The 13571-nt window shown below is 40.7% G+C and overlaps 2 protein-coding genes across 5 annotated transcripts in view; one reads left to right on the forward strand and one right to left on the reverse strand.

Moving 5' to 3' along the window:
- Positions 1-109: 109 nt before the first annotated feature.
- Positions 110-1713, reverse strand: LOC132346531 (collagen alpha-1(I) chain-like). Its single transcript, XM_059891610.1, has 3 exons — positions 1134-1713; positions 813-1063; positions 110-736 (listed from the first exon to the last, which is right to left on the reverse strand). The coding sequence occupies exons 1-3, from the start codon at positions 1711-1713 to the stop codon at positions 110-112; spliced, it is 1458 nt and encodes a 485-aa protein (XP_059747593.1).
- PBX3 (PBX homeobox 3) overlaps positions 786-13571 on the forward strand; it is a 225640-nt gene continuing 212854 nt past the window's right edge. Inside the window, 2 exon segments of one of the 4 annotated variants that reach the window (NM_001046453.1) lie at positions 786-1084; positions 2027-2100. In NM_001046453.1, coding sequence (NP_001039918.1) covers positions 885-1084; positions 2027-2100 — 274 coding nt within the window. In that variant the 5' untranslated portion in view covers positions 786-884. 4 annotated transcript variants of the gene reach the window in all.

The following is a 13571-nucleotide window of genomic DNA, read 5'->3' on the forward strand; positions in this document are numbered from 1 at the left end:
CCGGGGGCGGGGCGTGCGGAGCGCTCTCCCGCCCTCCTCTCGCCCCCGCCCCTCCCCCCGGGCGTCCGGGGCCGCAGTGAGTGAGTGGCACTGGCAGCCTGTCAATCCCTCAGCCGAACGGCCTTCGAGCCCGGTCCGCGGCGGCTGCTAGCAGGGTGCGCGGCTCTGGCTGTGGCGGCGGCGACTTCTCCCGCCCCATCAATCTGCTGTCCGCCCGGCGCGCGGCCCGCCGGGGCTCTCCATCGGGCTTCGTGCCCCCGCCGCGCCGGCCCGCTAGCTCCCAAACTTTCCTCCTCCGCCCCTCTAGCTTCTCTCCGCCGGCCCGCCCGCCGGCCCTCCTCCGCCGCCGCCCGCCAGCCCGCCGCCGCCGCTCCCTCCCCCGGGGCCGCCGGGGTTCGGATCCCGCCCGGCCGAGGCGGCGGCGGCGGGCGGCGGCGGCGGCGGCGCGCGAGGGAGGGGAGTGCGCAGGCTGGCGCGGGGGGCGGCGGGCGTCCCGGCAACTCGGCCGGCACTGAGGAGCAAGTTGCGCGGGGCTACCCGGCGGGGCGCGCGGCGGCGAGGAGGCGGCGCGGCGGCCGCGTGAGGGCAGCGGGCGCCGCTGCGTCCGCCTCCGCCACCACCGCGGAGCCCGGCGCTTCCGCCCGCCGCTTCTCCTCAGCCTCGGCGGCGGCGGAAGCCAGAGCCGGGCGCCCGTCCGCACTGCCTCAGCCGCGGGCCCAGCCGGCCGGGCCGCCCCCTCCCCGCGCGGGCGGGGAGCGCGCGGCCGCCTCCCCCTCCCCCTCCCCCTCTTTCTTCTCCTCCCTCGTCGCCGCCGCCGCCGCCGCCGCCGCCTCAGCCTTCGCCTCAGCCGCCGCCGCCGCCCGCTCCCGCCCGCGCGCGGCGGGATGGACGATCAATCCAGGATGCTGCAGACTCTGGCCGGGGTGAACCTGGCCGGCCACTCGGTGCAGGGGGGCATGGCCCTGCCGCCTCCCCCTCACGGCCACGAAGGGGCGGACGGCGACGGCAGGAAGCAGGACATCGGCGACATCCTCCACCAGATCATGACCATCACCGACCAGAGCTTGGACGAGGCGCAAGCAAAGTTGGTGTCGTCTCATTAAGCATCTTTTGTGTGTGTGCGGGAGCCGGGCCCGCGGCAGAGTCCGGCCCGGGTGGTGCCCGGGCCAGGGCCTCAGCCCCGGGCGGGGAACTTTCTCCGAAAAGAGGCCTCGGGCCCCGGCCTCTGGGGAACTTGCCCCGCGTCCCTCGACGCGGGCGGGAGTCGCCAAAGTTGCTCTCGGGGCGCGGGACGGACTTGGTGCCGCGTGGATTTCGTGGGTTTCTCTCACCCCACCTCCTCGCGTCCGGCCCTCTGGCAGCCCGGCCCCCTCGCACCGATTCAAACCTCCCGCCCGGACCCGGCTGCACGCCGCCGCGAGCGGGCCCCGGGCCGCACTTGAGGGAAGTGCAACTTTCTCCTCGGCCCGGACTCCGGGCACCCCGGCTCCGCTCGGCCGCTGGACGACCTCGCTGTGCGGGAGGCAGCCCCAGCCCGGGCGCGGGGCTCTGGGCGGTTCCCCGGCGGGTCCGGGCGCGGGCGGCCAAGTTCTCGGGAAGGGAGGGCCGCCTCGCAAACTTTGCCGAGCTGTCACCGCCCGCTGGCCGCAGTCGGCCGGCCGCCCGCGCCGCGCCCGCTGCCCCGGCGGAGGGCGGACGCGGGAGCCCCTCCATGCCGTCTTCTCCCCTGAGTCGCCGCCGTCTGCCCCCGGATCGCGGCTCCCCGCACGGGTTCGCGCCCCGCGGTCGCCGAGGCTGCTGCCCGCCGGGCAGATGGGTAGCGCTGCGTTCGGGCTGGAGCTGTAGCCGCCAGAGCTTGCCGGTTGTCGCTAACTAGTCAACTTGAGTTTTCTGTTGATTTGACGGGGTTCAAAAGAGCCTTCCAAAAGAGGGGGCCGAAATTAAATCTTGGATCTAACTTAAGGAAGGCGCCATATTATTCCATAGGTGATGCTAATACCTTTGTGTTTTGCTATTTATTTTTTAGGAAACATGCCCTGAACTGTCACAGAATGAAACCCGCGCTCTTCAGTGTCCTGTGTGAGATCAAAGAGAAAACAGGTAAGACGCTGCGCCCCGCGGTGGGCCTGGAGACCCCCGAGGTGGGGTCCGAGCTACTCCTTCGACTCTCCAGTTGAAAGCTGCTGCTTTTGGGCACCGCCATCTTTGATCATTCTTTCCTTCCCACCTCCTGATCTTGAGAAAAAACTGCAATAAATCTGGAGTCGATTTCTGAATTCCGCTCCTGGTGTAAAATGAAGTGTAGAGTGGACGGGGCAGGGTCGCAGTCCCCAGGCGGCCACCTCTGGCTGCAGGCGGGGAGGGGGCCGGGAGCGCCAGCCACCCTTTCCTGCTCCTTTCGCCTTGTTTGTGTGTCAGTTTTTAAAAGGAGCCACGGGGACCGACTCCCGCGGAGAAGCATATCCCGAACTTTGTTTTACTTAGCCTTAAGCTTCATTTCCACAGATAGAAGAATAGATGCAATTGCACAGACCCGAGGAGTATGTTTGAATTAGTATTTTAGATCAGAATACTACTTTTAAGAAGCTGGAAAGGTAATGATGTGTTTAGGTGCATACAATGTATTATATCTATTAACTACTTTTATTAAATTTTATGCTTGAAGTCATTACATTGTAAACATACTTAATATATTTTATTAAGTAGAGAAAGGTCCACAGGTGCAGGTTGAACAATTTTTGAGGTATTCAGGGCAGGGAATATATGAGAAGACAGCTTTTGCAGAAGTGCTGGAATGAAAACTACAAGTATATATTAGACAAATTTCTGACATTCATCTCAATTTAGTTTCCTTGTTAGACTTTTTAAAAACTGAAGATATTTTAGTCTTGAGGTGATGGTAGTGTCTCAACTAGAATTTGAGGTTTAATTTAGATTTTTTATTTCGTTTGAGGCATTATCTTCCCTGTATATGGCAAACAAATGCATTAAACAGGCTTTACTGTTTATTTGTGTGTGTGTTTGTTGGGTATACAGTATTATAAAGTTGCTGTTTTTTAAGTTGGCAAAGAATAGAAGAGAAAGTTAAAGTCCAAAGTATAGGAATATTTAAGTGAAGGTATTTAAAAGGTTAAATGTGATTGTGTTTAAACTGAATGTACAAATAATAGTGCACTGTATATAATTGTTAGTTGGTAGGAGAGTGGTCCTTCTTTTCAACAGATTTTTCACCATGCAATTCTGTTCTAATCCTAAAAGTAATCAATAAAAGATGAAGGGTTATTGCTGTCTATTAAAATATATGCTAAAACCATAATTAACAGCAAATATTGAGAGCCTGAAAGACTACTTTTCCTGCTTTTCATTCACATAATGTGCGTGATTTCTTTATGTCAAGTGAGTGTTTTTAAGATATATTTTAATTTTGAAAACCACAGTCACTTTAAAATGACTAACTTTTACTCTGTGTTGGTTTTTAGCTACCTTTAGAAAGCATTGTGATTTAAAATGGTAGATAATTTTGATCTGACTATAAAATAAGACATCAAGCATTAAATCTTGAGATTCTTAGTTTAGAAGCCTAAAAGTGCGTAATTCTCAGTAAATTATGTTGCTTAATGTCCAAGGGTTTTCTTGCTATCAGGGCTCCACTTCAGTTTCTGCTGACAGCTAAGCACTGGGGTATTGACTATGTTGTGAATATTAAGATTGATTCAACTTTATATAGCATTATATTACTAGAGAGAGGGGATTGATATCCCTTCCTTCTCACCCCCTTATCATGATTCTTTTTTTTTTTTTGCCTTTTTAAAAGTTTTGGCCTAGCTAGTTTGAGAATCAAACCTAGCAAACTGCTTTTCTTGTTTAGACATTTAGCAGCAAGCAGAATTCAATTAGGAAGCATAAGTCCTCTAGTTGCTTATTTGCACAAGACTTAGTTACACCATTCTGAAAGGAAAGTGTAGTCAACCTCATGTCAAAGGTGAGTTACAAAAAAGAAACAAGTCTTTTCAGAGTCTGGGATTACTGGCAGAGAGAGCCTTGGTAGGGCACTTGTCTGTTTAAGAAGCAAGAGGTAGCTGACAAAAGAAATTTTTGTGTTTTGAAAATTGTTTCTGAGGCTTTCAGAGATAACTTGTAAATTAGATTCTCTTTTTGTACTTTGGCCAGCCGATCCAAGTTTGCACGTTATCTCTTTTGTAAAAAGCCAACGGCCGACAAAGAGTAAAGGCGGCTGTCTGGGCTGAGGCATCTTCCTGCCAGCCTCTCTAAGCTCGAGAGGGACGGGATTTAAGTACCGAATGATTGATGGGGGTGAAGCTCTTTCTCTCCTCTCCTTTCTCCCCTACTACCAGAGCTCCACCTCATTCTCCAAAACTACTCTTAGAAGAGACAGGGACGTTGGACTCAGAATCCTTGATTTGAAATAAAACAGCTGTTGTAGACATTAGTGTTACCGAAGCAAAGAAATTGGGGCAGCAAATTCCAGGCCTCCCCCCCTCCCCCATCTGTTCCCATAGTCATGCTTTGGAAACATCATGAGCTTATAAAATAAGCACTGTAGATTATAATGTATATCATGTAATGCTTTTTTAAGGAAATCATTTTATTAAATCTAATAACATAGTATCCAAAGATTAATTCTCTATAACCTTAGAGAAAGTTTACCTGGTCATTTGTAATAGAAACTGGGAATACTATGTGATGACTCTATTCTGCATAATAGAGGGGTAGGGGGTTGACTAGTGGGGAGATGGGGGGTAAAGCTGTCATTTCAGTGGATAATGTCATTTTGGTTGTGCTTTTTTAAAAATAAGACAAAATCATTTTTAAAAAAATCCATATATTTGCAGATCTGCCAGTAGCTTTTGAGGTTTCTGATCAGGCAATAAACACTGCCAGTTCTCATGCACATGAGGGGTTTAGTTTGAAAAACATCTTTTTACCCCTTCTACCAAATATGAAAAGGTATTTTCCCCTTCTGACAGATAAATGGATAATCTACCACAATTATATTTTTTTTCTTGTTCAAAGGTAGGGAAAGTATACCATGAGATGCTTGCTTTTTCTTGAAAATGTGTTCTTTTATAAAATTTATCATTCAGTTATTTTTGGACAGAAATATCTGTTGAATTGTGATAGCTGCACATTTTGAAAGCAACTTAAAGTTACACGCTTTAAAACAAGATATTTGCCCATTTTAAACTAAGTAAGTGACCAGTGAGATAATTGTTAAGATTTCTTTTTTAGCCACATTTTACCATCTGTCTTTTATTAAGTATCCATGATACTATGAGGTCTCCTTATTTACATAGTTCTTTGGGGACGTTCCCTCAAATCTTTTTGGCCACCTTAATCTTGATTTTTGAAGTACTTTGTGAGAGGATTCCATTCTCATAAATCTCTCTTCTTTCCGAAGCCCTTAATTATGAAAGTTGGAATAAAGGAAAAATGGCTCTTTTTGAGAAAAAAAAATGTATTTAAAAATATTTTAAAATGAAAATTCAACACTCTAGTATATAATCAGAGTCATATTGTTAAAAAATGTTGTGTATTAGGGAAAAAAATCAGCATAACCTTTTCCTTTCTAAATGGTAGGTTAAAATACTCCATGTTGATAGCTGCCAACCAAACTCTGATTTATTGCCACCACAAACCCTAAATAGCGTTCATTTACTAGTAATGTCTAATGGCATACATGATGGTTTGCCAGATTTGTGGCCTTTGTGAGGCTTATAAGCAGGACTGACTTGGGAAGATCATAAAACTTAATGAACTTCTCTACTGCAGGAGGTGTCCGCAGGGGAAGAGAAAGGCCTGCTTGCCTGGTTGGGCTGGTTGAAGTATTTTTTATGTTTAAAGAGAAGAAAATTACTATTAAAAATGCTTTGCTTTTAAAGGAACCCTCCCTAGAAAGAGTCGTAAGGATTTTACTTTTCAAAACTGGATCAAGAAGGTAGCTTGTGAGTTTTTATATGCATTTAGAATATGATATATATGATTAAACCTTTTATCTTTACTGCTGTAAGTGGGAGTAGCTTTCAGAGAGATAAGGCAGTACTCTCAGTCAGCACCTCTACTTCTGACCCTAAGGGTTTAGAGACTCATGGCATCTTTTTCTGGTCTGTTTTCTTTCTTTTTTTAATGCTTCAATATAAAAATGTGTTCATTTTTCTTTTTACAGTGCCAGGTAATTCTTCAATTCCTAGTGTATAAAATCCAAATATTCCAAGTGAAATTTTAACAAGAAAGGTGAAAATTGTTGTATGTGAGTCTAAATGTTATATATAATATATATTGTGTATTCTTTTAAGTTGCTCTTGCAGTACTTCGAATATAGTTATCATTGTTTGTTCCAGAGTTTTAAAAACAAATGCTCTGTTTGATACATGATTCATTTCTGTGTTTTTGTGAACTATTTTCTAGTTTTAAAAAGCTTTTTATTGTGGAGAACTTCAAATGTAAAAATACAGATAAAGAGAAACTTGAATCCCCATGAACTCATTGCCTTCCTTCAGCAGTTAGCAACACTTGGCCAATCTTGTGTTCTCTGTAACTCCCACCCTTTCACAATTATTTTGAGGCAAATTTTAAAGGACTTTTAATGTTTTAAATTTTTTATCAGTTTTAGACATTATGGCTTATTTACATTGGAAATATTCAATGATTAAACAGGAAAAATTACAAAATCAGTGTATCCTGGAAATGTCATAAATTTTGTTGCTTTATTGCAAATTTTACCTTGTGTAATTTAAGAATATTTTTTATTTTTATAGATTTGCTTAACTTACTGGAGCTTTTTATGGAAGTTTTGAGGAAGGATGTAAAAGAGTGATGTTTCTCTAACTTTCTAAATGTAATACATTCATAGAAAACGTAGAAAAAAAAATCTTACTTCTCTGCTGGTTTGGAACTTCATGATCTAAAGTATCAAGCAGGTATTATTTTAAAAGTATGGACCTGTCTTCCATACCTTTTTTTCCTCTTCCCAATAAAAGAATATTAAACCCTCTTGTCAATACTAACTTGATCTGTGCAAGTAATTCTTTTCATGCCTCAGTTTTAGTGGACTTCATTTTATTATAGATCTATGTAGTTTTGGTTTTTATTTGGGACTTTACTATGTTATTATGCTAATTTACATAATTTTAATCCAAATCAGAAGTATATTAATACAGTGGCAAAGGAAGCCTTGCCTTGCCTCAAAGAGCACATTGGTTCTTTGACTTTCATAAAAATTTTCTGGGTATATCTTTCATGTTAGGATCCTTTTCCTTTTAACTAATTTTGCTTGTACTTTTAGATTTCTGTTTACAACTTTTGTAAATAGCTACTTCCAAGACCTTTAGCATCTTATTTGGATTATGTGTGTTTTGATATTTTATGTTGGCATTGTATAGGATGAAGTTATATGAAGTATGGCTATGAAGAATGAAAACGCAATTCATGAACCACACCCTAAATCATTCGTTTTATTTTGTACTCATACCATTGAGATGTTTCAGAGTACCTAACAGATCAGTACCGAACACATTATGCTAAATAAGGATTTTTATACTATTCTCCCTCTATTTATGTACATGTGAACAACTTTAGGCATTTATTTTCTCAGTATTGACATTATGAGAATTATGTTTTATTAGTTTTCTCAGCAGGCTTGTGTTTTAGCCATTTATCAGTGGGATCAGCATGATTTAGGTAGTAACAGACTAACAATGCTTATACACTCCCTCCCATGTTGACCTTTTCAAACATTTGCTCTACTTCAGTAGGCCATTTGAGTCTTTACGTATGAAGAGAGTAAATAATTTATATCACTGTGTAGTGTGAATTGGTCAAAGTTTTTTTAGATCTATCTAGCTAAAAAGGTTTTTTACAAAGTTGTAGAAGTTAATCAAACACACAAATTGCTATCAGAGCTCCCTGTTAGTGTTACATTTAGCAAATAAATTAGTAGGAAATGCTTGAATGAGCCACTGAAAAAAACAAACCATCTTTTTATGCCTTTAGACATAGAACATATTTGAAAATAAATTTCATTAATCTTCAACTCTTGGTTCTAATTACCCCCTTTGTAGGCAGAATAGTAACCAGAATCTCTTCTTTATTGTTATTTTGAAAATAGAAGTATTCCATAAACATATACACATACAATAAATATAAGATGTTTGTAGTTTTTGATGGTTAATGGTAGTTTGCTTTGGTACTAAATTTGAGTGTATGTCTAGTAAAAATATTGGTGTGATAGAATGTGTTAAGTTGAATTGGCTTGGCATTTTTTTTTTTATTTTTGACTAACATGATAGTAACTCATTTGGACTGAGAACAGTTAAAAGTAATTATGGATAAAAATAATTGTTAAAAGTTTCGTACTTGTTTTCTTCAAGTTAAGTGCTTTAGAAATGTTAAGCTGTTTTGAACAATAACCCTTTTTGTGTGATCATATTAATGAGAACTTGGTATACAATGTAATCCTTTTAATGTTGATGATTCCTCACAATGTTTAAACCATTAGTTGGGAGACTCAACATATGTTAATGGCAAAATGATTTTTTTTGTTTATTTTGTTTTATGTGATACATAAGTTTTCAAAGCATGTTTCTTAGGCATCAGAGTCCAGCAGGTGGCTTTTTACATTAAAAAAATTCATAAATTTTAAAATCCCATAAAATTTTATTTCAAATTCAAATTAACTAATTGAGAATGTCAACATTTCCACTGTCTCTATATTAACATTTATAATAGAACAAATGGTTGCATATAGAAATTATCTGCAACATAATCTAAATTAAGATTCTAAACAGGCATTACAGATGCTGGTAACTTTGGCAATTATCATTTTGTTTGGTGAACAGTAGTAAAACAGTGTGCGGTAAAAGTGTTTAGAGAGAGAGGATAAATAAATTGAACAGTTTTGCAATGCAAAGTGGTTTGTGGTGTTTTTGAGGATTTCTTGGCTCTCTCTTAACTGCTATTGTGAGCCTGGAGCAGATTTCCCCATTGCTAATGCCCTAGAAGTATTAATTCACTTTGATATGCTAATTAGAGGGCATTATGCAAGAAATGAGATTAAGTGGCAGCATGAAGCCATTTGCCTGTCAGTAAATTGAGAGCTTTAGCATCAGGAGGAGCTTTGTTTTTTTTTTTTTAAGTTTCTCTTGGTTTTGCATATAAATAAAATTGATTGAAAGGTCTAGAGAAGCTTCTAGAACATTGGTAGATTCCTCCCCCTATGGTTATTTAAATGTAATGTTACATAACTTTTCTGAATATTAATTGATCTAACTGGAGATAAATATGAAGTTTTCATCATGTTCCCTATACATGGACGTATACTAAGAATTTTGCATCATCTAGTCTTTTTTCCTAGAGCCCAGTTTCAGAATATGGCTAGTCAATTCTTTTCAGAAGTGTAAACTTGGTATGTGCTTGTGTGTCTTCACCAGTGTCTTCACTAAACTGAACTTCACAAGAATATTTTCTTCATAGGAAAAAATGAAGAAGTTGTTGAATTGGGCTTCAGGAGACTATATTAAATGAGCATTAAGACTCTCACTTAAATACCTAATTCTAGTTGCTGGGAGGCATTAGAATTAGTGGTTAAATTCTGCCCTTTACACAACCTGTGGAATTTACATTTCAGCATGTATCTGTTGTTTTAAGATTACCATATTATTTGATTTTCATGTTGAAGATGGTGTTTCATACTTGATTCTGCTTTTGCATTTGCGATTTAAGCCAGGCCTTTGATTTTCTCTCTATAAAACTATTATGTGATTTCCTACATTTTGTAGGGAAATGGATGAGTGAATGCAGGAATAGGAATGATGGATTGGGAGGAGGACAGAACTTTGGGCCTGTGAAAAAAATTAAGGTTTCCTCAAACATGGAACTTCTACCTGTATAAACCATGCTGAGGATAGAATTTCTAAACCTAGGCTTAACTGCAGTCTGAGGTGTGGTTGGACAGGATGGGGTTTGGATCAAGCATTCAGATTGAGGTTTGCTTGAGTGTCTGAATTCCACCACTGTAGCTGTGACTCTAGACCCAACAAAGCAGAACTTCTCTTCAGAGCCATATGGATTATTTAGTCACTGCAGCTGCCATGCATACATGCTACTAAGGCTGGCTTCTTTTCGTGTGCATGTGTGGTGCTTGTTAATGTTAATGGGAGTCAGGAATGTGCACACAGACAGAGGGATGAGAGTCTCTCCTGAGACAAGAGTCTCTGATTGCATTTCTCAGTGAAGAGGACTTAGTGTACCTGCACATTAACTGCTCTTCTAAATGGAAAACTTGGTGACTTTAAATTCTCATTCCCTTCTCAGACTCCCTGAACTAGTTAAACCAGTGAATCCTCATTAGTTTCTGATTACTTGCAGAATTTCATTTAAAACATGTGAAGTTAGTTTTGATTGAAATGGGAACAAAAAGCTTTTGAAATTGCATATTATTGTTTTTTGAACAAAAGGTTTCTACTGGCTTTCAGATGTACTAAGCTTTTGTAAATAGGAATTTATAGTGAAATGGGAGGAGTTTTTGACATTCCACTTGAGTGGCATTGATAGGGGAAAAAAATCACAGCATTAAAAAAATATACATGTGTGAAATGGCAAGTTCATACGTGTGTATTATGTAGAAACCGTTACTATCCAAGTGCCCTCAAATGAGGAAGAATTGACTTAGATAGTCTCATAAGTTTCTTTCTTTCTCCTCTTTTCTTTAAAAAAAAAAAAAAAAAAAACCTAAGGATGAAGGTAGTTGGAATTCATAGTCAGATATATCATTTTCAACTTGGAATAGGGAGTAGAACAGGAAATTGATTTTATATTTATTATGAAAGCAAGAATTCTGCCACCGACTGACAGCCATCCATGTTTTAGTTTTGTGATAATTGTTCACAGACATTACTCTGCAGTTGGCCCAGATTATTTATAATGTTGATTGGGAGTGTTTGTCCATTAAAAGGTGTGTGTATAATGAATATCTTTAATTAAACCAAGTAATAATGGAATATTCTACATTGGATTTTGGGTCGAGGATTAACTGTCAGTACTGGTAAGACCAAGTTACAATAGATTGTGCAATGATTCCTTTGGCTTCATGGATGTATTTATTACCATTTTTGAACAAATTATACTAACATGAAAAGTTGTGTTTGAAATGATTGTGTGCTAGATAAGGTGATACATTACAGGAATGGCTGGGTTTATGAAGCTTTATGTAGAGGTTTTCTCAGAAATTATAGCACAGGGCTGTCACTATAAAACCCAGTGATACAGTTGGTAATAACATACAGTGAAGATATTTTTAGATTTTCACTTGTTATTCAAATAAGTGAGAACCCTCCAGTTTTTCTCGTCATATTTCTTCGTTGGAATCAGTAGAGGAAAAAAATGAAGAAAATTCTTTTAACTGTGTACTGGGTGTGGGTGTTTGACTTGTCTGAATTTCCTCCTGCTTACCACTTGTTAGAGCAATGATGTGACAGTGAGGATATTCTTGGGAACTTACTGACTTCTTGGTTCCTAACCTTCTGACTCTGGCCAAATATAGAAACAGAATGCCTGAAAATGAAATGATGGACTCTATAAACATAAATTCTGTGCCATCAATGTGTTATAAGAACTAATTTGATTTACCTGATTTTATGACATTTTTGTGTTTAAGAGAGGAATTATTTCTTCCTTTCAGTATAATCAGTCTAATAATGTACTTTCTAACATTAATTAATTCTTTTTTGATTATTATTATGACTTTTAAATTACCATGATTATGATGTCACTTTTAAATTCCTAATTTATAAAATATTGGCTTGATATCTAATAGTGTTTTCTAGAACCAAACTGTAATCAGTGTGTATACTTTGTTGTAACTTGAAAATTGGGAGTTTAAAGTTTATACTTAATTGAGTGCTATACTGTATGTGAATTATTACATAAATATGAACATTTTTCCAATAAAAAAGTAGCTGTCAACCAGTCTAATGTGAAAAAAAGGATAAGTTGTTCTCATAAAGTTTTCTCTTTCAGTTTTAAATGTTGGAATTTATGGCTAAGCCATAGACATTCTCATTCTCTGAGTTTTAATGTAGCAGACTGGAAAGACAAGGTTCTCCCTTTTGGAAGATTTCATTCATTTAATAATGATATCAATAAAAATGACTACCATTCACACAGTACCATCTGTGTGCCAGGCATTGTGCTAGATGCTTTTCATGCATTAAAAAAAATTTAAAAATTCACACTTGGAGATATAATAAGTAGTATACTCTGAGATAAAATTCATACAATGAGGATGATATAATATTTCTTAAATTTGCAGCAACATCTAAGGTAGGTATTTTGACTCACAGTTGTGGATGAGGAAACTGACCCTTGGAGGTTAAGTAATTTGCCCATGGCCCTGTAGCGAGTGACAGCCGAGGTTCTGGTTGCTCCAGAGGTGGCGGCAGAATCTCTCAGCTTGAGCCAAGAAAGTAGTAGAAATGGATGATTCAAAGAGGATGGCAAAACCTGAGCTTAAAAAACTGTGGTCAGGTCCAAAGTGACACTGAGTGGCAGCAGAGCTGTGGTCAGCAGTAGTGTAAATATTTGTAGACAACCATGTTTTACAGACTTCAGTTTAATGGCAAAAATCTGCCCTAAATGCCTCAGTAAATATATGCTGGAGAACAGAAGCCTATTCACTGAAGAAACAATTGACTTTAGCTTCTCTGTTGTTAAAGTGGCCTCTAGTGATGGTGCTGCAGTGACTAGATAGAGCAGAGGAGAATGGCTTCCTCCTGGCTGGTGGGCTGGCAGTTTCACTGGCACTGCCAAATGTACTTCCTATTTGTTGTGCAAGGGAATTGGAACAGTGAGGCATTTATCATATCATCCTCTACTCCTCATGCAAGCAAAAAAAGGAGAAGTTGTCAATGAAAGAAAAAGAACTGTAATCGCACATTTACATATGCTTCTAATTGTTGATTTGGGGATTTTCTATGAATATAGCTTCACAAAACAGATGCTGTTTAAGAAAAGGGGGAACATAATTTTGTGGGCAATGAATTAAGTGTTTTTGTGGCCCTCTCATCCGTAGCTAGGAGCAGTTTGTGGACCGCGTCTGTGAACGCGGCTCATAATTGTTTTTCACACATAAGTTATGCAAATGAGCTTTTATGGCAACTGGCATAACAATTAGCATCCTCCAGCAATATTTTAGCAGGTTAATTGCAAAATTTCTAAATTGTACATCTGACTTGTTAATTAGGCATGACAGAGGTGGTAAAATAGTTATCTTCAGGCAGTGGCAGCCAGGAGCTGCTTGAAATGCAAAGAGCAACGATTGATTGGATTTGAGGGTTACAATTGTGGGAGCACTGCTGTTGTCAAGTGCCGCTGAGCAGCTCTGCTCCATCAGTTGCCTCAGAGCAAGAACCACGTAGTTGCTGCAAGTATCCTGCCATTTACAAATCTGCTTTATTTAACTCTACAACTCTTCCATTCCAACCCATCCAAACTGCTTATTTCATGCAGTTGTTTTGCACTGGGATCATTGAAATGAGACGGCAACACAAAAGAAATTA

This window comes from Bos taurus, chromosome 11 (assembly GCF_002263795.3).
Source record: "Bos taurus isolate L1 Dominette 01449 registration number 42190680 breed Hereford chromosome 11, ARS-UCD2.0, whole genome shotgun sequence".
Classification (NCBI taxonomy): domain Eukaryota; kingdom Metazoa; phylum Chordata; class Mammalia; order Artiodactyla; family Bovidae; genus Bos; species Bos taurus.